Source organism: Ambystoma mexicanum, chromosome 1p (assembly GCF_040938575.1).
Source record: "Ambystoma mexicanum isolate Mex_15411 chromosome 1p, UKY_AmexF1_1, whole genome shotgun sequence".
NCBI classification, from domain to species: domain Eukaryota; kingdom Metazoa; phylum Chordata; class Amphibia; order Caudata; family Ambystomatidae; genus Ambystoma; species Ambystoma mexicanum.
This window is the reverse complement of record NC_090921.1, coordinates 1,113,424,101-1,113,445,142: the sequence shown is the minus strand read 5'-3', so window position 1 is coordinate 1,113,445,142 and position 21,042 is coordinate 1,113,424,101. Positions and strand designations below refer to the sequence as shown.

Below are 21,042 nucleotides of genomic sequence, written 5' to 3'. Positions count from 1 at the left end.
TCAGTGCCTCGTTGATGATTATGCCTGATTTATAGATACCCTGGGTCTAAAGGTAAATGCCCAGATATCTGCTGTGAAGGTTTGTCACAGGGGGAGGCGTCCACTGAGGTTTCCAGCTAGCTTTTTTAAGGGGAAGTTGTTCCCAAGAGGGGCTCACTTTGATTACCTGGGGGTGAGATTTGCATAGAATTTTGGCACGGAGGCACATGTGGAGAAGCAGACCCTAAGATTTAAGCAGGCAATTGGTGCGGGTCTGGGGGGTAGCCAGAGCTTTGGGGTCGCTTAAAATAAAACCAATTGAGCTAGTACTCAGTCATTCATGGTAAAGCTTCTTCTCTGGCAAGATATGGCATGAGGCAGTGGGGATTTGGTCAAACTAAATCTATGCAAGTGGTTGGGAACACTTTTTTATGAGCGTTCTGGGGTTACCTGGGTCTGTCCCCAATTTCACAGTTAATCAAGAACTGGGCTGTTTTCTTACTGACCTGATTTTGCATCTATGCCTGCTAGTCATTGGCTAAGAATTTACGGTAACACTAAAGCTACCTTGACCCAGGAATTGGTTACCTTGTGTTCAGAGATCCCCTTTGAGGACACCATGGCTCAGGTATGTAAAAACTGTGCTGTTGGATGCGAGTGTAGGTTTATTGTTTTTCCCCAGCAGCCCTTTTATCCAATAAGGATGTACATTTTGCAGAAAATAGTGTACTCCGGTCTATTCTTTGGCGATCATGAGGCCTGCCAATAGGAAACATCAGATCATTTCATCCCCTGGTTTTCAGAAGTATCTGAGCTGGGCACAGCATCCGTCTCAACGCATCCTTATACACACGTTTTAACTGTATTCACTTTGTCGTGGCAGCTAGGCTCAAGGATCAATTGTGTTTGCTTTGTGGGGTGCCCAAGGAGGACTTGGCACACTTTATGATTTGCCCACCCTTTTAAGCAATTAGAGAATACACTTTGAAACCTGTATTTTTGGGTCTGGGCTTTCATTGTTATGAGCCTGCATTGTATTATTTGCTGTGGGCGGATTCTTTACAAGTGGGTTGGGCTGTATTGATTTTTTTAAAACATGCTGTGTTTTGGAGAGAATTTTTATTAAGATCAGATAGATTTTGATTATTGTAGTTTTGTCTCCCAAGTCTTTTTATTTATTTATTGGGTCTAACTACAACTATTTGAATTTTTTGTAATATTGTTGATCGTTATTTTTTTGTCTTGTTTTTATGGTATGCTTTGTTTTACCGAAATAAACAATGAAATTAAATGAAAAAATGTATGAAGTGAAGCAAAATAATAGGCACTTTTTGGCAGAGAGGACAACCCTTCTTTTGACTATGTTGCATCAGGCCCCAGTGCTCTGTGGGTTTTAGCTCATACCCTTGTCTCTCTTATCCAATCATTCAACAGCAGACATGTAGCGAGAATTGTAACAACGTAATGTTTTAATGTATCACACTCATTAGCATTGTATAATGTGACAGAATGACAAATATATACTGTATTGATGGACATTAGAGTATTTATATGCCACTTAATGGAGGAAACCCTTGACTGGATATTTCCAATTGAGAAACCGTGTCAACGAGAAGTAAACACCAGACTGGGTAAGTCCTCAGGGTTTCTGACATGGCACAGTATCTTGGTTACACATTGATAAATATTCAACGCTTCTAAGCAGGGTCTCCAAGTCCAGCTTCTAAGCAGGGTCTCCAAGTCCAGCCATTCACACTATAAAGCTAAGAAAATTGACCATATGCAAATTAACCATGAAGAGAAAACATTGTGACAAACCAATATCTCACACTGTTATAATAACATGTTTAAACTGCTGGTTTCAAACATACTTCCGAATTGACCTCTCACTCAAGCCTAATAGCAGATCTCACAGACGAAGGCAGAGAGAATGAACACCTCGTTCTGGTATGTTCTACGAGGCCTCAGAGTGGACACACATTGTGGTGGGAAGGACATTAATGATGTTCTAAGGGAAATTGGTTCAACAAAACAACATTTAGAGTTTCATCCTTTGCTCGGGTTGTGTCAGACGAGCATCCATTTAATAGTAAGATTTCCATATTGGTTTAGAAGAATGCTAGGCAGAAGCTCTATTTGTACTGAATATTATCCAGGCCTTTTTTTTATCATGGTGCCAGTTCCTTGCTGGTTGGGTTACATTTATTCAATAACAGAGTTGAACTACAATATTGAATCACCTCACTTAATTTCAGGTTGGTTACATAATATGCACTAGAGAGTTGTCTTTCTTTGTTTAGTTCTTCACGTTGGGTTCTTCCTATGGTTGATGCCTGTAAAATGTGAATGTTTTGTTGTTTGCCATATACGTTATCCGATGATTAACTCACATTATTCCTTAATTGATTGTACTGATACAGCCTGCCTCCTGTATGAGTTCTCTGGTGTCGAGTAAGATGGTGCTTCATACTGAAGCGCCTCTGACACGCTGTACAATGATAAGGCCTTTCTCCAGAATGCGTTCTCTGGTGTCTAGTCAGATGTTGCTTCATCTTAAAGCTTTTCCCACAGTCAGGGCATGAAAAAGGTCTCAAATGTTTTTGTTTATCTTGTAGACGCATGAGAAGATTTGCCTCCCAAAGATTGCTGTTAAAATCACTATATGTATCATATGTCCCCGTGTTGGATATTCCTTCATACAATTCGGAATGTTCTTCTGTGTTCATGACCCCACTTTCATATTGAATATCATTCTCTGCTTCTGCATCACTTTCTGACCACAGCTGGGTTCTAGAATTTGTTCCATTCTCAGTGTTCCAGTGCACCTCTGATTTTGATGTTTGATGCATATCTTGGGTTGTTTTTCCAGTACATGCTTCAGGGAAGACTGCTTTAATTTTCCTCTTCCTGTTTCCTTCACCTGCAGAATACAAGGAAAATTAATTTAACAGATTATTAGACGTGAAAAATGATATAGTGTTTCATGTCAGTCAAGACGGATCGTCATTGCCAAGCAGCAATGCACATAGATGCAGTGTTTTTGGGATCAAGCATGTATGGTCTGTGAGATTTGTTCTCTTTACTAGGAGAATAGTGCAGTCATTTTTAAGTTGTGCATCACAGCTTTGTTGCATAGGATACAGCCAACCTTCTTTTCTCTACCGGAAGCTTAAACACCAGTGACACTGAGGCAATAACATCAATAGAATTTGAAGACATAGATAATAATTCACTTTTAGACTTGTGCTTAAACATTCAAAGAAGCATGACACCACATCTGGAAAGAAGATCTAGCAATACTGATAAGCAAACTGACAGAAGCACGATTACACCTCAGGGAATAAGGGCTGGGTCGGGTTTGGATAGGCTCTCCATTTCCCCTAACCTTGCAATGGTTTCTACTGAGGATGCACCTGTTGAGGAAGTGGAGCCCCAGGAAATGCCCTTCCCGGGGGCGCCAGAAATAGCTGAAATCCAAGCGTCAGTTGCATCATTACAATTTGCACTTAAGATCTTGCTTAAAATGTCTGGACGAATACTAGCTAACACAGAGGCCCTTGCCATGGAAAATAAAGGAAGAGGATTAGCAGTAGAAGAAGTTGAAGCCGACATGTCAGAAGCCATCCTCATTGTTAACGAAATGGAAGAGCAAGAAGCTCTGGAAAAAGAACAAGACGTGCAGAATCACGATCCTCTTTTTTCTCGGAAACAACTGAGACTAGCAAAAAGGGCTGGTAAGGGTAAAAGGACCAGCATCGCGGCATGTTCTATGTCGGAGCAGGACAAGCTGCAATTACCCACTAAGAAGAGTAGGAAAAGAATGGCCAGAGCGAAGAAAAGGAAGGCTGCGAGAGAAGGATTTCTTACGAGCTGGCTAATACCCGCACAAGGGTTGGACAAGGATTCAGAAGTAGAGACAAAGAATGTGGAGTCGGATGAGATTGATGAAAGAGAGGCTAATAGAGATGTAACAATCAATCTGCCCGCGGACTTAGACTGCTCAGAATGCACAGTAGCAGCAGCATTGGAAAATCATGAGGAGAAGAAAGGAAGCAGGATATGCTTGATTAAGAATCTATATCATAGCAAGGGTAGGAAATGGCTATCACGATCTGAACTTCTGATACGACTCGATTCTGTTCCACAACTGCGAGTGCTCAAATCGGACGATTTTGTATTTGTTGAGCCCCTGAAAGGCCCCAACCCTAGAGTGTCTGCATTACACTGCAAGTTCTTGGCAACAGCCGATCTCCTAAGGACCTACAAAGAGGAATTGAAGGCAGTTGATGTGGAGGTGGACGCCGATCTTAATAAAATTGATCTGACTAGCCCTACAGAAGATGTAGAGCCTGCCCCGGCCATGGCAGATTGCCCACGCCTTGTAAAGGATAAGAAGATCGCTGCATCTGAAGTCCAACAAATGCTAAAATGGATAGCAGAAGCACTCCCGGAGATTATATCTAACCAATGAGAACTAACTATATTATCTTGGAATTGCAGAGGTTTTGCCCACCTTCTTTCCCCGGAGGGTTCTACTAAGCTTCTGGATAATTGCAGTTGTTTTTGCCTACAAGAAACTTGGGCAATTGACCCTTTAATATTGGATGGTTTTTCGACATACCACTCGCCAGCAAAAAGGGGAGAAAAAGGTAGGCCCTATGGTGGCCTGACTATAGGTGTGACTAATGCAATAGGCTCCAAACAGATTGTTTGTAATTTTGAGAGCAACATGTTAGCTGTCGAAGTAATTCCGAACCCCAAGGACCTCAGGGGCTCCTTTCTGTTAGTGAATCTATATAATCCACCTGGGGCAAGGCTGAGTGAGCAATTGCGGGACTCCCTCCAGGATCTATTGGCCAAGTGGCTATTTCGATCCTGTAGTTTAGGAGTAATTGTTGTGGGTGACTTTAATTGCCATATGCTAGGGCAAGAGAGTAATACGCAGAACCCTAGACTAAAAAAAAGAGGAGCCATGCCCCACAGTAAGAGGAACCATGAAGGTGGAGCGTGGGAATATCTATTTGATTCCTGGGACATGGTAATGCTCAATGGTAGAACAACCGGGGACTGTCCCGGTCACTGCACGTGGTCAAATGGGAGCTCGTGTAGTGTTCTGGATTATATATTTGTATGTCCTGGGATTCAGCAAATGGTGATAGATATGACGGTGACTGCCAATGAATGGAGCGACCATGCTGCACTAAAATGTATGATCAATATTTTCAGTGAACAGGTCCTGCCCAATAATATAGGTATGGTCAAAACCAACAGATCCGGTACTAGAATTATCTGGTTGGATAAAAATATTTCGTTGGCAATTGAAGCCTTGGGGGTGGCAGACTATAGTGAGCTCCCTAACTTTAATGAGCTATCAATGGACGATATTGAGGATTGGGTGCAGGCTTTTGCTCAAAGACATGCAGCATCACCTGTGGGAGTTATGACAAGTACGGTGGGGAAAAAATTGCCCTATGATAAAGCCATTAGAGACATGAAAAGATTGCTTAGAGCTGAGCTCCGTAGTGCCAAAAAATACATGGCCCGGGGAGATAGATATTTCTCAACAGTTAGAGGGATCAAAAACAGATACAGAGCAGCTATTAAAGCTAAGAAAAGAGCAGAGAGCATACTGAGATGGCAAAAAATGGTGAAGAGGGTATGTGAAGGAAATACGCGGAATATTTGGTCCCTGCTGGCTGAGGCACATTGCTCGCAAAAAGGGACATTGATTAATCCCATTGAAGCCAGAGCCTGGGAACATTTTCTGGAAAATCGGAATACAACGGATAACTTATTAACAGTTTTGGATTGTCCTCCGGTGGTGGCTCCGTTCGATATTTCATACGAAGCTATCTTAAATAAAATTAAAGAGATAAAATCGTCTCGTGCACCGGGACCTAATGGATTATCCAACATTGTTATTAAATCACATCCAGTGTTCTGGGCCAGTTTACTGAGAATATTATTTGAGAAAATCATAAAATCTGGAAACATAACTCGCTCCTGGCAAACGGCAATATTGATCCCAGTTTTTAAAAAAGGGATTAGATCTGACCCGAGTAACTATAGGTTACTATCAATGCTTGATGCGACTGGAAAAATCTTTGCATCTTTACTATTAAAAGAACTGCAAGCATGGGCTGAGGGATCTGGCGTTTTGTCTAAATTCCAGAGTGGTTTTAGACAGGGGTACTCTACTTCCCACAATATTATGGTCATGGACCTATTGCGAGCCAGAGCGCTAAGAGCAGGGGCTCCTCCGTTATATGCCCTATATATAGACTTTTCGGCGGCTTTTGATTCAATTCCCCGTAGTCGGCTGTGGTGGAAATTAGAACTAATGGGTTGTCCGAAAGGTCTTATATACTACTTAAGACTATTGCATCATAATAACTCAGTGAAACTGAGATTAGATCAAGTGGGTAATACCACGGCTAATATCCTACAAAACAGGGGTGTGAAGCAAGGTTGTGTCACAGCCCCTTTAATCTACAACCTATATGTGTATGATATTCCCGAGGTAATAGCTGCAGTAAACAACTGTCCCCCCAAAATCGGTGATGCTCGCTGCTCTGTCTTAGCATATGCCGATGATTTGGCGATCTTCGACTATACTATTAGTGGAATACACCGATCTGCAACAGCGCTCTGGGAGTATGCAGAGGTTAATGGCCTTAGTATTAACTTGGGTAAAACCAAAATCATGAGATATACTAAAAAGAGAGTATCCCGTGTTTCACTTCAGGTAGGCTTATTGAACATCTGTTATGTCTCCCAATATCGATATCTTGGTATAGACTTTGAAGCGACGGGTGACTATGGGGCCTGTAAACAACTGCGTACAACTAGAGCAGCACAAATGACTGCCTTGTTCCACAGGTTTATGGTGAAGCAGTGTGGTTATATGCTGTGGGGCATTCGGCAGCTATACTTACAGGCATTTTCCCCGGCCATTACATATGGACTAGAAGCTCTACTGGATATAGATTTAGGCTGGCTACAGGTAATTGAGGGAAAATTCTGGCGTAGTATTCTTGGGTTACCGCCTTGTATACCAATGGCCATAATAAGATTAGAATTGGGCCTGATCTCTCTCAAGGCGCTAGTATTGAAGAAGCGCGCTGTATTATATCTAAAAATGACTCGTGACACTAGGAATGGTCTACTATCGGCTGTCTATCAAGAACTGGCTAGGGAGAATCTGGGTATGTTAACCATTGAGCAGATGACTAAATTATATTCAGATATCGGGTGGCAAGAAAGGGAGGGGGAGTACTCGGATAAAGTACAAAGGGCTCTTTGTAAACGCATAGACCTATGGGATTGGACTGAGAATTTCGAACACCTGAGGAGATTGCGTAGTTATAGGTTTGTACAATATAGACTGTATGACTTTAAGAAACCTCAGAAATATCAGAACATTTGTCCATCACCCAGACTAAGACGGTTTATTTTGCTACTTAGACTGGAACAACTCCCCACAAGGATGGTCACAGGAAGACAAATTAAGTTGGCTGCCAATTTGCGAACATGCCGATTATGTAAAGCTCAAGATCAGCTGGAGACAGCAAAGCATCTTTTGACTGAATGCCCTGAGATGGAGAGCACTTTTATCCCTCTGCTGGATGGCTTTGTCCATTCTAGGAACTACATTAAGGATGATCTGTTCTGGAATCACTGTGTTAATACTAACAGTAAGCGCCTGCTGATCGCTCTGTATACCATCTGGCTGAGAATTGAAGGCAGACTGGACATAACATTTTAAGTAATAGTTTTCAATTGAATAATCTGTAGATAGGATTGGCTGCATAGGTAATTATGTGTTATATATTTGCTGTTTACTGTCTTTTAAAAAAATTACGATTAATGTGATTTTTATTTGTACTTTTATGCTTATAAGATATTTATATTTGTATTTTGTGTAAAGTTTATAAACTAAACTATATCACAATAAATAAATAAATAAACAAACAAACAAACAAACAAACAAACAAACAAACAAACAAACAAACAAACAAACACCACTTTAAAGAAAGAAAACTGGCCAGGAGCATTCATAGGGGTGCTTGGTTGGCATTTCTTGGGCTAATCACTCACTGTTATTTTGTGAAACATCTTTAGGTTTTATCAGTGATGCAGAATTGTGCATTCATCTGCACATCAGAAACCTGGTCTGTGAAGTTCTTCCTAAACCCTACCTTGTGCACAATGTTTCCTTCTGTAGCCAAAACGGTTATGGGGACCAGGACGTTTACTGCAATACAGCAATGCTGCATCATCTGCACTGTCTTCCAGTGGCTGCAATAACCACTTCTAAGTGGCCTGTGTCGTATACAAAGAAATGCATTGATCAATAGCCAGCTCTTTAGCTCAGCAGTTTAAAACCTCATGGTGCAGGAGTCCAAAGGTTTTGCGCCCAAAAGATGTCTTATGGGTGGAGATTAAGATACTTAACTGGCTAATGGATATGGCCATGTCAGAGCAGCACAGAGACAACCTCTCATCCTGGGGCTGCTGCACTATGAGGGCAGAGCCAGACCCACCCCTGGGGTTCTGACGGTGAAAGCAGAAGAAGGCTCTCCAGCATGTTTAACAATGTCTTGGCTGATTGGTACCACTGTCCCAGTGCATGGTTCCATCTGCCCTTGCCATGTCTCATTCTATAATGTTTCAGATGGCCCAACAGAGCCATGTGCATCAGCGATCCAGTTGATGCTAGACCGAGCGACTATAGCTACTATCAAGAACCACACTCCTTATACCACTGTCATTGCCTGTGAAACAAGTGGAGCAGATTCATCCAGAAACTAACAGCAAAGACATGGGAATTGGTGTCCCAACAGAGGTTACACCGACTATGTCGTGGGAAGCAGCGGTACAGAAGAAGCCTCAATGGAAAGGGGCTACAAGTACCACAATGCATCTGGGTAGCAGGAGAGAGAGAGAGCCAGCGCGAGAAAAATGGTTGTCCTAATGTTAGTGGACTTTCACTACCTCTTAAGGTGTGAAATGGGAGAACCAACACTTGTCCAAGGGTCCCATAACCTGATACAAGGGGACTACGGAACAGCAGTGGAGGAGCTACAACCAGCAGGGAGCTATGCAGCAGAAGCTAAGAGCATGGAACACTACAAAAAGCTCTATGTGCAGTAACTGGCCTGAATCAGGAAGACCAGAGAGCAACCAATGCCGGAAACTGAATGGCCTGGTCAAAGAAAATGGAGGCTGAAAAGGAGGCGAGGAAAACGTTCTTATGAAGTCATCCAGGAAATGTTCCAGCCCAGAAGAGGAGGACATAGGAGGGATTTGGTTCAGACAAAGCAAGGATTGTCACATAGAGACACTGGACTTAAGGAACAATGGACGAGAGAGGAGTGAGTAGCAGGTGAAGAAGGAAGTTGTGAGCACTGCCATATTTAGACAGATTGAATGCAAATTGTTGGGATTGAGCGAGTGTGAGAGTGATTTAATGTAATTCTGGAGCGAGAGTAGGAGAGTGGTTGAGAGTGGGAATGAGAGAGTGTAAGAATTAAGGGATAATAGTAGGAGTGACAGGAGCTGTAAGAGGACGAGGTGAATACTAGTAAGGAGAAGTAAGAACAGGAAGGGAGACTAATGAGAAGGAGTGGTAGGAGTAAGAGGAAAATGAGAGGATTGTGAGGAGGAGTGACCAAAGAGGGTGAGAATCATCAGGCGGAACAAGGTGAATAAGAATAGTGGGAGGAGTAAGAAGAGAATATTGAAGTGGGAGAAGCAATAGGTGGAAGAGTGTGTGAAGACCAGATAAGCGGAGAGAGTCAAGACTGTATTGAGAGGAATAAAGAAACATGTGAATCACCACAATAGGGCCGAACCAGGAATTCCCAGAGGAAATGGGAGCAATAATGCAAAAGACCTTTAGGCTTCCACATGGATAGGGACAGATTAGACAGTAGAGCAACCCTGTCTGTAGGGGGCCAACCAGCAAAATGCTCAACTGATGATAGGTGGTCTTAGGTTAGGGAGGGGCAGCAGTCCCTCTTCTGGAACCAACCCTAAACCTAGTGTTCCAAACATATGTACAAGTAACAATAAATAACCATAAACTACTGTTTTGGTCTGAGAGAATTATTAACAACTTGGTATGCAGCAAGAAGAAAATAAAGGTAATTTTTTAATTTTTTTTAAATGAGGCATATCATTCTGGTCCCACCCACAAAGCCAGTTCAGTGCCAACATGGTCTCTTAACAGGAGTACTACCAGCAACCACAGACACGCCCGTCTACCTTGTTGGGAGTCATTATTGAGACGTGACTGTGCCTATCCAGGTGCAGTGAGCAAAGCAACCATACCTGAATTAACCTTAGTAACTTAGGGTGAAACCCCGGGTATTTCAAAATGTGGGATCTGTGGTGGGTCAGAAGGAGGACACAAACACTATGCCTATGCTATGTGGGTGTTCCCAGCCTATATTAATAACTAAGTTGCTTGTCAGTAAGTCTCAAAAAAATCAGTCCGCTGTCCGCAAACTAGTTCCAACTGATCCTACCATTATTCTAACCAACTTAAATAAGATCAGAAAAAGGTCTGCCTTCTCCTGATTGAATTATGGAAATGTCTCTTCTTCTCTACAAGAGTCCTTTTTAGTAGGTTATTCTTAAATAGTCTCTTGTCACTTCCTGTATCAGGTCTTGCCACTCTTTCACACTGTCTTTAGGTTTTCCCCTTTTGGGATAGTTCTCCAATAGTCCCTTTTTGGTGCCTTTATTCTTCTCCGATTCGGGTTGCTATACCCTTTGAGTTTGGTGCCATATACCTTTTTAACTGCGTAATGCCTTCTTGGCTCTTAGGGTTCCCCCTCTCCTCGACTCCGAATAGCTCTTCCCTTAAATGGTTCACTTGGTTTTTCTTCCCATTCACAGAATGATCTCTCAGATATTCTCCACTCTTTACTTCTTGACTTATGGGCTATTTGCCCCTCTTCCCAGGGTATGCGTGCCCCAGTGGTAGACATCTCTCCCTTCCACATTAATACAGTTCCACTTTATAGACTTTAAACTCAATGTCTCGTCAATTCTAGTGGGATAAGTTTCTCTTGCTTCATAATGATTAGCTGACAGCCTGTCGGTTCTCCCATTCTCCCCGGTACTTTTGATTCTGCAGGGGAACATCGATGGGGCTTGTACTGGCTTGGCTTTTCTTCATTTGCTCTGCTTCTCCGTCTTCTCGACTCTGCCGCATCCCGCTCTTGGTCCTCACTTTCCCCAGGAGATCAAGTATGGCTGCGGGTATGGAGATGTGTTTTGGTTGCCTCCTTGTTGTGGTTTCAACGTCGTTGGACGGGTGCTCTTCCCACCACAAAGGAGTCATGGTCACACCACTACCGGGTCAATGGTGAGTGGTATGAAAATGACTTTTGGTTTTCACTCCCCCAGACATTTCTGGTAACCTCTGCTCCTCTAACTCCAACTCTTTGATTGTCAAATGCTTCTTCAAGCAGAGAGTGGGGGGGGGGGGGCAGGTCTCTCTCTTCGGGTGGTGCCTCCCTTTGGAACAGCCTCCCTGGCCCTCTCAGAATTGAGCCGGACCTCCTTAAGTTCCAAAAACTTCTCAAAACTCTTGTCTTCTCTACCTCTGTCCCTTGCTTGCTAACTACCCCACTGCTGCTGAGACTGGTGGCCTGGTCATCATGCATCTCACAGGTTACCAGGCCCTCTACCTAGTCGATACCAGCACCATCCCCCCACTGCACTGCCCCTGCAGGCCCCTGATTGGCAGCTGTGCACCCTTGGGACCCATCCGCCTTAGCACTTAGCCTGAGGCCTCATACTTGTCTCCCATTGGCACTTCCCTCTGGTGTTCCCACCAGCAGTTGTCCATTCCTTCCCCCCTCCCCACCCACCCTCTCTCTTGCAATTCGCTTCACTGCACTTGCACATCCAAATGCCACATGGCCTAGTAGGACCATGAATATATTTGTTGTTTTGCCATTGTTATTAATTTCCCCTTGCTCCCTCCCTAGTTAGCCTTGTGGCGGCTTGAAACACAATTCTGTTGTATAGGCGCCTAACAAATGCTCAATAAATAAATAAAGCAGATGCTGGAACAGCGATACGTAAATCGGGCAGCGTCAATCCTCAAGACAAGGAAAGCTATGATGCACAGATGGCAGCGTCAGTTCCCCACAAGTACTCTCAGCCGAGATAGAGGATCCGTGGCCTCGCTGGGTAATTGGTAGCAACCACAACAAGCCATGTGCACTGCGCATGTGCGGAAACCGGCCGGCAGTTCCCCGCAAAAGATGGCAGCCCCCATGAGAACGACCAGCGAAGAGATCCTCGCTGTGATGGTCCCCAAATGCCAGCATGTCCTCCTAGAAAGGTAAGAGCAGCGCTGCAAGAAAGGTGGCGTTGTGACATTCTGCGTCCCCAAGAACCAGACAGAACACCAGGTTTCCAAGGGCAAGACAGGCAGAAGCGACGTACCAAACGGGGGCGTGGACACGAGATGCAGGTTTCCAAGAATTATCACATGCAGCATAGCCCTTCCAGGAGACCAAGAAATGGAGCCAACCACGGCTCACAGCTGAGAATGATGGAATTTATCAGGCAGATGTGGCAGCAGGGACATGTGAAAAACGGGATGCATCTTCCAGGCTGAAGGCAGGGCATGACAAAAAGCCACAGCAGAAATCTGGCAAAATATCCTAAAAGGACAACAAAAAACAAGGGACAAGTTTCCCAGGGATGTTCCGTACAGTTAAGTTCTTGGTGGAGAGCCACACCATATCCCCTAGCTTGTAGGAAGGCTCTGGAGAATGGTGCTTGTCTGCGGCAGTCTTAAGCACAGTCTTGACAGCTGCAAGGTGTTTGGACACCTTGCAGTCTATTTCCTGCAGATGAAGGACTAGATCATTATTAGACACCACTGGGCTAGGAACCATTGCATGCATGGGCAGAACCGCAGCATGAAACGTCATACAGCAGTAAAAGTGACTAATCACAGTCACAGAAAGGGTAGCGTTGTTGTAGGCTACTTCTACCCTGAGTAGATGGATGTTCCATTCAGTCTGCATACCACACGTATAGCATTGCAGATACTGCCTTAGGGTTTGGTTGGTGCGTGCAGTTTGACCATTGTTCTGCGGGTGGTATCCTGAGCTGAAAGCAACTGTGAACCCAATGAGTGTGCACAAAGCAGTCCAAAAGCGAGACATAATCTGGGGTCCACGATCCAGGGTCTTGGGAAGCAGGCTCGTCTCCCAAGCCTCAAAGGGTGAGGCTCCCACTTGGGTGAAGGGATGAATTCCCTTGATTGGTCACAGATCCAGTCTGAGAACAAACATGGCCAATTAACCTCTTCTAAGTTTGATGGGTAATTAAGATGTGGATCCCTGATCTTTGTGCCTACAGAGAGACCACTCCATAGCCAGACCTCACTGCTGAGGCAGAAACACAGGTCTCGGGTTGCTGTTGTACAGAGTAGAATTGAATACCAATTTGGCGAAGTACTGTTTCTGTTGAATGGATCAGGCCAATATCTCTCCTCTGGAATAGGTGCTGTAGACCTACATGAGTGGGAACCATCCCAGAGAACAGAATATTTGGCAGGGTTCATTCCCAGTAGTGGAACTCCCACAATTTTGGCAAATATGAAAATGCAGTATGTTGCTGGTGAGTAGCTTTTTAGAGGCTTATATTCGAATGTGCAGCGCAGAAAATGAAAGCGTAAAATTGCTTTTACGCTTTCATTTTCTGCTCCAGCTCCACCCTGAGGCATAGGAGGGCGGCTTTCCTATCCTCCTCCATCTCGGGAGAGCATTTGGTTTTACAAGATTTTCTTGCAGGTGTACAGTGAATGGATTCCAATAGAATACCCCTAACATTAGCACATGCTTATTAAGCAGTAAGATTACATTGGGATTCATTATAAAATGCTACTTGCAAAGCATATTTGCAGCCCGCGTATAGCTGTGAGTAATGCTGAAGAGTAAAGGTGATTTTGGCTCATTTCACTGTCCGCTTTGAGAGTGTCGAAAATTGCATGCAGGAACCCCACAGCACACAAGTGTAAATGTAAGTGGTCCCATGCTTGAAGTTTCTGATTTTTACAAAATGATCCCTTAATAGTCTTCAGGATTCAGAAAGTCAAAAATTAAAATGTTAGGGATAAGGTTTTGGAATAGGAGCATAAAATAATGTTATCCAATGGGATACAGCCAATAGAAAAGCTCTGCAGTTATGACAAAATAGAGCTGGCAAACCTTTGAGATTCAGATACAACTGTAGCTTTGGACTGGTTGCCCTCATGCCTTTGCTATGTTCCAATGCTTATTGGTAGGTCTCTGATGACTGAAAAACATCAACTAATGGGAAATGGAGGCATAAAAAGTGTGGTTCCACGGCCACGGTACAAATTATGCAGAGGGAGAACCCTGATCAACAAGGACTACTCAAGGACCCTGTATGAGGTCAAATCATTGCCAAATGTGGAGCTACTTCAGTAGGCTGAGATTGCAGGTTTCACGGCTAAAGAGGTGCAGGTGGTGGTCCAGTGGTTCATAGTAGGTGAATTGGGGTCTTGGTCATTCATAGGTCACAAGTTCTACCTACAGCCACCAGCTAGCGAGTTACACAAGGAGACTAACTGAGAAACCTGCTTGGGAATACAAGCAGCACAATTTATTTGGCACACCCTGCGTTGGGTGTTGGAGGGATTCACAGGGGCACTTTGCACAGAGCTAGATCACCATTGAGCCCCGGGTAGGAACTCAGAGAAGAAAAGGAGGATGGTGAATCATGAGGGAACAAGAAACATGTATGGAGACTCAATGTGAGCCACAGGTCAGCACTTCTATCATCACAATGAGTCCCTCAAACATTGCACCCTTTGGGTTACATGGCCATGGTTTCTGCTTGTCTGAAAAAAAAAGGGTTCAGAGTCAAAAGCAGATCTACTCACATATCTTGATGGTGTCTGGATTTCGGTGAGGAAGTCACATCTTGAGTGAAAACCCATTGGAACCACTTTTGCGAAACCAGAACCTGACACTGCCACAGTTGATCTCTCACTTTGTGAAGAACCCATGTTTTGAGAGCCATTGGACAGAAGGGACCATGGTTCCTGTGGCAGGTCAGAAGAAGGATGCGGACTCTGATCATTCATTTTTCTGAATATTTTAGTTAAAGAAAAAGATAAACGTCTAACTTTCCCTATACTAATGGGTGTCCCTACCTAATAAACCAAGGTGCTCATCAGTGAAAGTCTAAAGTAATTGTCCTCCGTCCAAAACAATCCTATCTGAGGACAGGATAATGACTCCCTTCCCCCGGTGTGCTCACTACTTGCAAACTTCAGTTCAATAGGATATCTTCAAATATTCTCTGCGACTGCTTTTATCAATTTATATAGTTCATTCAGTACTTTAAATTTACTTTTTCTCTTGTATTATGGTATTTAGTGTCTTGCTTGTTTTCAATGCAGTTTCGTTTATCAATAGGGTGTTTCTTCCTTTCCCCTCTTAATGTTCTAGGGATTTACAAATCTCTCCTAGAATGCTTTCCCTGGTTTTTGGTCTCTCTTCTTGACTTAGTCTCTCTTGATTTAGCTGAACCTGAAGATTGGCTTTTCTGGGTATTAATAGGATCCTTTCTTCTCTCACTGGGATGAGTACAGGCGTTATAGTAATGATTCTCATTCACTCTTCTAAACATTTGATATACTCTTCTTCTTTACTGGGAGACGTAGGAGTATTCCAGCTATGATTTTTATTGGCTGCACTGGTTTTCAATATTATTGTCGCTTTGTTTATACTGGGACGAGTATGAACCTTCTCATAAGGCTTCTCTTGTTCTTCACTGGTTTTTAATATTCTAGTTTATTTTGCTGTACTGGGACGAGTATGAGCATTCCCATAAGGCTTCTCATTTGATTCACAGGTTTCTAATATTATCGTATCTTTTCTTGTACTGGGACGAGTATGAGCATTACAATAAGGGTTCTCCATTCCCTTCCCGCGTCTCCCGTATTCCTTGTAACTGGTAGGTAGAACGTTCACTGGGTTTTCTGAACTCTCCTGCTCGTCTGTGTTGTCAGGATGGCCTTTAGGTTCTCCTTCACTTCTATTCCTTTGTGCATCTGGGTTTGCGGGCTCTCCGGTCTCCCAATTACTGGTTTGCTCCATTTTGCATGAGTGGTATCAGCATTGTTGAAAGGAACGCAGGTCCACCTAGAGTTCTTGTGCTCATGCCACCACTCTCCTTGCTCATTCTCCGACCTCCAGGATGCCAGCGGCCAATTTTGGTTCTCTCCTTCGTGTGTCTCGATCTGGTTCCTGTTCTCTCGCTGGTTTAGGATACCGACCATACAGTCTCTGCTCAGTGCTGATGTGCGAGCAATTTTGTAACTCGTGGGATTCTCTCTCATTACTTCAGGGTCATCCCCTTTCATACACTACGCAGGCATATGACTTCTCCCAGCGTAGTGTTGTAGTACCTTCTCTCTGTCTCTCATGTGGCTTCTCGTCCATAGGACCTCTTCTTCATCTCAGTCAATGGGAATTGCTTAGTTAAAGAAATAGTTAAATATTTCTGTTCACAATAGCACATATTGATATTGTCTTCGCACAAATCTTTATAAGATACATCCAAAGAGGTGGTACCGACATGTTCACTAGGGAATTCCTTGTCAGAACAGGAGTCCTTGTCCCCAATGGGGGAGTCTCTCCCAGCGAGGTGCCACTTGCCTCTACACCTACGAAGGCTATTGAGGAGCGGCTCACCTCCCTAGCCTCACAAGGGTGGGTGGGACTCCCTCTTAAGGAGAAGGGACACATTCCCTCAATTCGTCAACATTCACTAATGGGGACTGCAGGCTTATGGAATATGACCATATCTTGAACATCGGGCCTGTACTGCAGGAGTGGGTGGGGACCAGAGCATCAGGACAGTATCCCGGTTAGCCAATCAGAAGCCAATCCGTCTCTTCCATTAATTTATTTAGGAGACATATCTCCCAGTTGAGTGCATTCATAAACAAAGACACGCCCAGGGTACAGACTAAGGAAGTTGGCACTGAAACTATCACGTCTACATTGGTGGTGCCTGAAAGGGTAGCGTTATAGTCTTTGAACACTGAAAAGACACTTAGGGCCTCATTACACGGATGGCGGAGAACCATGGCGCTATTAGCGCCATTGGTTCATGCCGGTAAAATACCGGCACCGCCTTGGCAGAAAGGGGAATTACCGCCCCATTCCAAGGTTGGCGGGGCGGTAATTCCCCCTTCCCCCATTGCCCTTCCCCATTCCCATTTTTGCCCCATTGGGCTCAATGGGAATGGGGAAGGCGCTAATTACGGTACCGCAAATTGCGGTATCGTAATTAGCTCCCTGGGTCCCGTTGTGGGTTGGTTTTTAACGCCTGCAAAAAGCAGGCGTTAAATCCCCCAACCCGCAAAGGGACCTCGTAGTAAGGCGGTAAGGATTTACCGGTATTTAACCGGTACCGGTAAATCCTTACCGCCATCCGTGTAATGAGGCCCTTAGTCATAATATTTACTTACCTGTAAAATGCCTAACTTTTAACTTACCGCCACAGAAGATGGAGTACTATTTTTCATGACATCTTGGTCTGGACATTCCCTGATCGGGTGGTATATGTGTTATTTATGTATCTTAAATCACCCTACTAACACTTGTCCTTGACTGCCCAGCCATTGCTACCACTAGGTGAGTGAAAACTGGAGGAAACGGTATTGCCTAGCTGTGTGTCAGTTCTTCTAATCCCCTGACCACAATGAGGAGAAGAAACACTATTTCTAGATAAAACATCATCCCCATGTTTGCCTCCATCCGATCCCATGCACCATCATCTATGGTTCTTGCTCACCTGTGGTATGTCCCTCAGGTTTAGGCTCCTTCTGTTTTTTACCTTGTTTTTCAAGCTTCTGACTTAAAGATGCAAACGACGGATCACCTGAAAAACACCACCACACAAATAGTATTATGAACAAATATTCAATAGTTGCCTAGAAGTAAACCAGAATGCTGCTCAGTTTAAATATTTTATTTCAGTCAAATCAGAAAAGTGAACTCACACCACAATCCCTTTGAAATCTAAAGTAGTTGCACCTGGACAGTATTATACTGCATTAATATTCACTTTTAGTTTAGAATTACAAGGATTTGTATATTCTACCCTCCGGATAATGTGAACTTTGATTACATAATAATCAGAGAATATTAAGATGAGGTTTTCACAACCGTAAGAAGGTTGTCGGTGGAGATTACCAGGAGGTCAGAGTATAGAGAGAGGAAGCTGGCAACAGTAAAAAAATAGGTCGTCAGTGGAGAATATCAGGAAGTGGTTGGAGTAATTAAGTAGGATGTTGAGACACATCAAGGGGGAAGTTGTGTGGAGCACCAGTAAGAGTTTTTGAGAGCACAGAGAATATTACAAGAGAACTTCAGGAGGGGGATTAGTGACTGTGAGGAGGCGGTTAGGGAAGCGTAAGGAGGAGGAAGAGGTGCATGTCACATAAGGCACAGGTATCAATGACCAGTGCCATAAATGACACAGAAGTTACTCAGTCTTAGAGTTAAAGGGTTTTTCTTTGCAGGGCCTAGGGCCATCCATCTCTCCCTCACCTTGTTTTGAACTCCCCTCCACAGCCCAGGCATCCAAACTCCCAGCTAGTGCTACTGAATGTTGACTGTACCGTCTAATCACTGTTATATACTAAAAGTGGTTACCCAACTGCCTGTTACCTAAGCTCCATCAAGGATATCCGACCTTCCCCTACTTTAACCAAAGGTTAGTGTTCTGTTGGGCATAACTAGTGCCACTCGCCTACACTAGTTTGATGCAGGCTATCCTGTCACATCCACTCTCGCCTCTCCCTCTCTATGCATACCCCACCCCGGTCACTCCTCTCCCCTCACCTCCATATTTTACTCCCCTAGTCTTGCACCCACCCTTTGATGACACTTCTCCTCTTCTCCATTAGTACTCTCCTCCTACTAGTACTACTCAACCACCCTCCTTTCAATCTGTACGATTCACTTCACATTCACTTCTTGCACTACCCTCACTACTCACTTGTCACACAATCATGCACTCCCACTGCAGAAGCAGAACCACTGCCACTCCTAAGTCAATATCTCAACTGCTTCACTAATCGCCTCCACAAGCAGCTGATCACTACTTCCTCCTGCTGGTCTCTTGGTTTATCATCCACCTCCGACCTCAGTCGATTAACCCACACTTCCGGTTTCCTGTACCCTGCTTAAATCATCCTTCCATTGTGAAAATTGGCCATGTTTCCCTGGTCATTCTGGCCTGGTCTTCCCCACACAGGGCATATATGCGTGAGGGAAAACCTTGAAAAGGGCGTAAGTCCCAACCACTTTCTCTGTGTGGGCTTGCAGCATCCCAAAGATGGCGGAATAGGCCATCCAGTGTTCCAGTTCATGTTCCAGGTCCCTGATCGTTGGGTTGATTATTATGCCACTGTAGGGAGGATGGGGTTGGCTTCCTTTTTCTTCCCTGGTGGTCCAGGAGTCTTACAAGCTTGTATGCAGGCTTAATGGCTCTCTCTGGCAGCTCTGAGACCTTCTGTGTTACTGCCTAGGCCGGCGGCTTATTTCTCTGTCGTGCAGCGCAGCACCCTCCAATGTTCTTCAGCGGCTGTGCTTCGCTTCTTGGAGGCTGATCCCTCAGGTTCCTTGACCAATTTTATCACAGTGATAGCGTAGCCTTTTCTACTGCTGGAGCCGTGTTTTTGATTTCAGATGCAGGTACTCTAAAAGGAAGAGAAAGACCCTGGCGAGCATCTAATACATGAGGCAAGGCTGAACATAAGGGCCTCTAAGCAAACATGCCGGCACAGGGAGGGGCGGGGACAGGAATTGGGGCCCTCTGTTCTGTGAATAGCCACCTCAGGGTTAGGATTATCTCTCTTCTTATCCCTCCCATGCTTAGCGGTCCTCACCTCCTCTATACAAGGAGAGGCTGCTGACCTTGTCACACCAGACAAATACAGATACACTTATTGTAATGTGGTTTGTTACAGAACTGTTACAGTGTTTGGAGCCAAAATAATTTACTGGAAAGGAATGAAGTGTAATATAAACCACAATGACCTATCCTGACAGATTTCAAAGTTCACAATGTCTCTCAGTATCAGGTGGTACTGTGGTTACCCTACTGGAAAGGGAAAAGAAAATCGTGCACCACAAAAAGCCTTTTTCATGAAAAGAAAAGTCTATAATTTTCCCAGTGTCTGGTAAATACCTTTCCATGGATTCCTCGATGGCAGAGGTAATCCGTGGTTTCACAAGAACATCTCTGTTATGCTACACCTAGACTAGAAGCCACAGGTTTAAAAGAAAGATTCTTTATTTATTCAAAGTTGCTGGATGGTACAGGCACCGGCAGTAGCACAAAACACACTAGGAAGGGGCATCCACCAGCACACCATCTTAATCTACCAGCCTTTTTCCTAACGGTCATTCCAGGAACACTCAGTGTGTGTTGCATACACACACGCTTTGTTCAATACGCAGAACATTCATAACATCGCAGCATGCAAGCAGGGAAGACTGAGTATGAAGAAAGCACATCACAACACATAGCTGCAAATGGAAACTCAGTAAATGAAACGCACTTAAGAGTCTGACAGAAGAAAGTGGTAAATCAGCATAGGAAAGTAGGCCCACGCGCAAGCCCACCACAACAACAATACCCCTCTTCATGAACTAACTGGTCGCTGATCCACCTCCACCAGTGCGCGGTAACACATGGAGGTTTGTGATGCAATCAGTCAGAGACCAGTTAGTTCATGAAGAGGGGTATTGTTGTTGTGGTGGGCTTGCGCGTGGGCCTACTTTCCTATGCTGATTTACCACTTTCTTCTGTCAGACTCTTAAGTGTGTTTCATTTACTGAGTTTCCATCTGCAGCTATGTGTTGTGATGTGCTTTCTTCATACTCAGTCTTCCCTGCTTGCATGCTGCGATGTTATGAATGTTCTGCGTACATGTGCTGGGCGAGGGGCAGTCTTCTTTGGTGGAGACCTTGTGTGGTC

At 44.2% G+C, this 21,042-nt stretch overlaps 1 protein-coding gene across 1 annotated transcript in view; it reads right to left on the bottom strand.

Moving 5' to 3' along the window:
- Positions 1–1,430: 1,430 nt before the first annotated feature.
- LOC138449036 (zinc finger protein 398-like) overlaps positions 1,431–21,042 on the bottom strand; it is a 145,439-nt gene continuing 125,827 nt past the window's right edge. Inside the window, exons 6-7 of the mRNA XM_069604737.1 lie at positions 17,848–17,934; positions 1,431–2,899 (exon numbers count right to left, since the gene is read on the bottom strand). Coding sequence (XP_069460838.1) covers positions 2,361–2,899; positions 17,848–17,934 — 626 coding nt within the window. The 3' untranslated portion in view covers positions 1,431–2,360. The remainder of the gene's footprint in view (positions 2,900–17,847; positions 17,935–21,042) is intronic.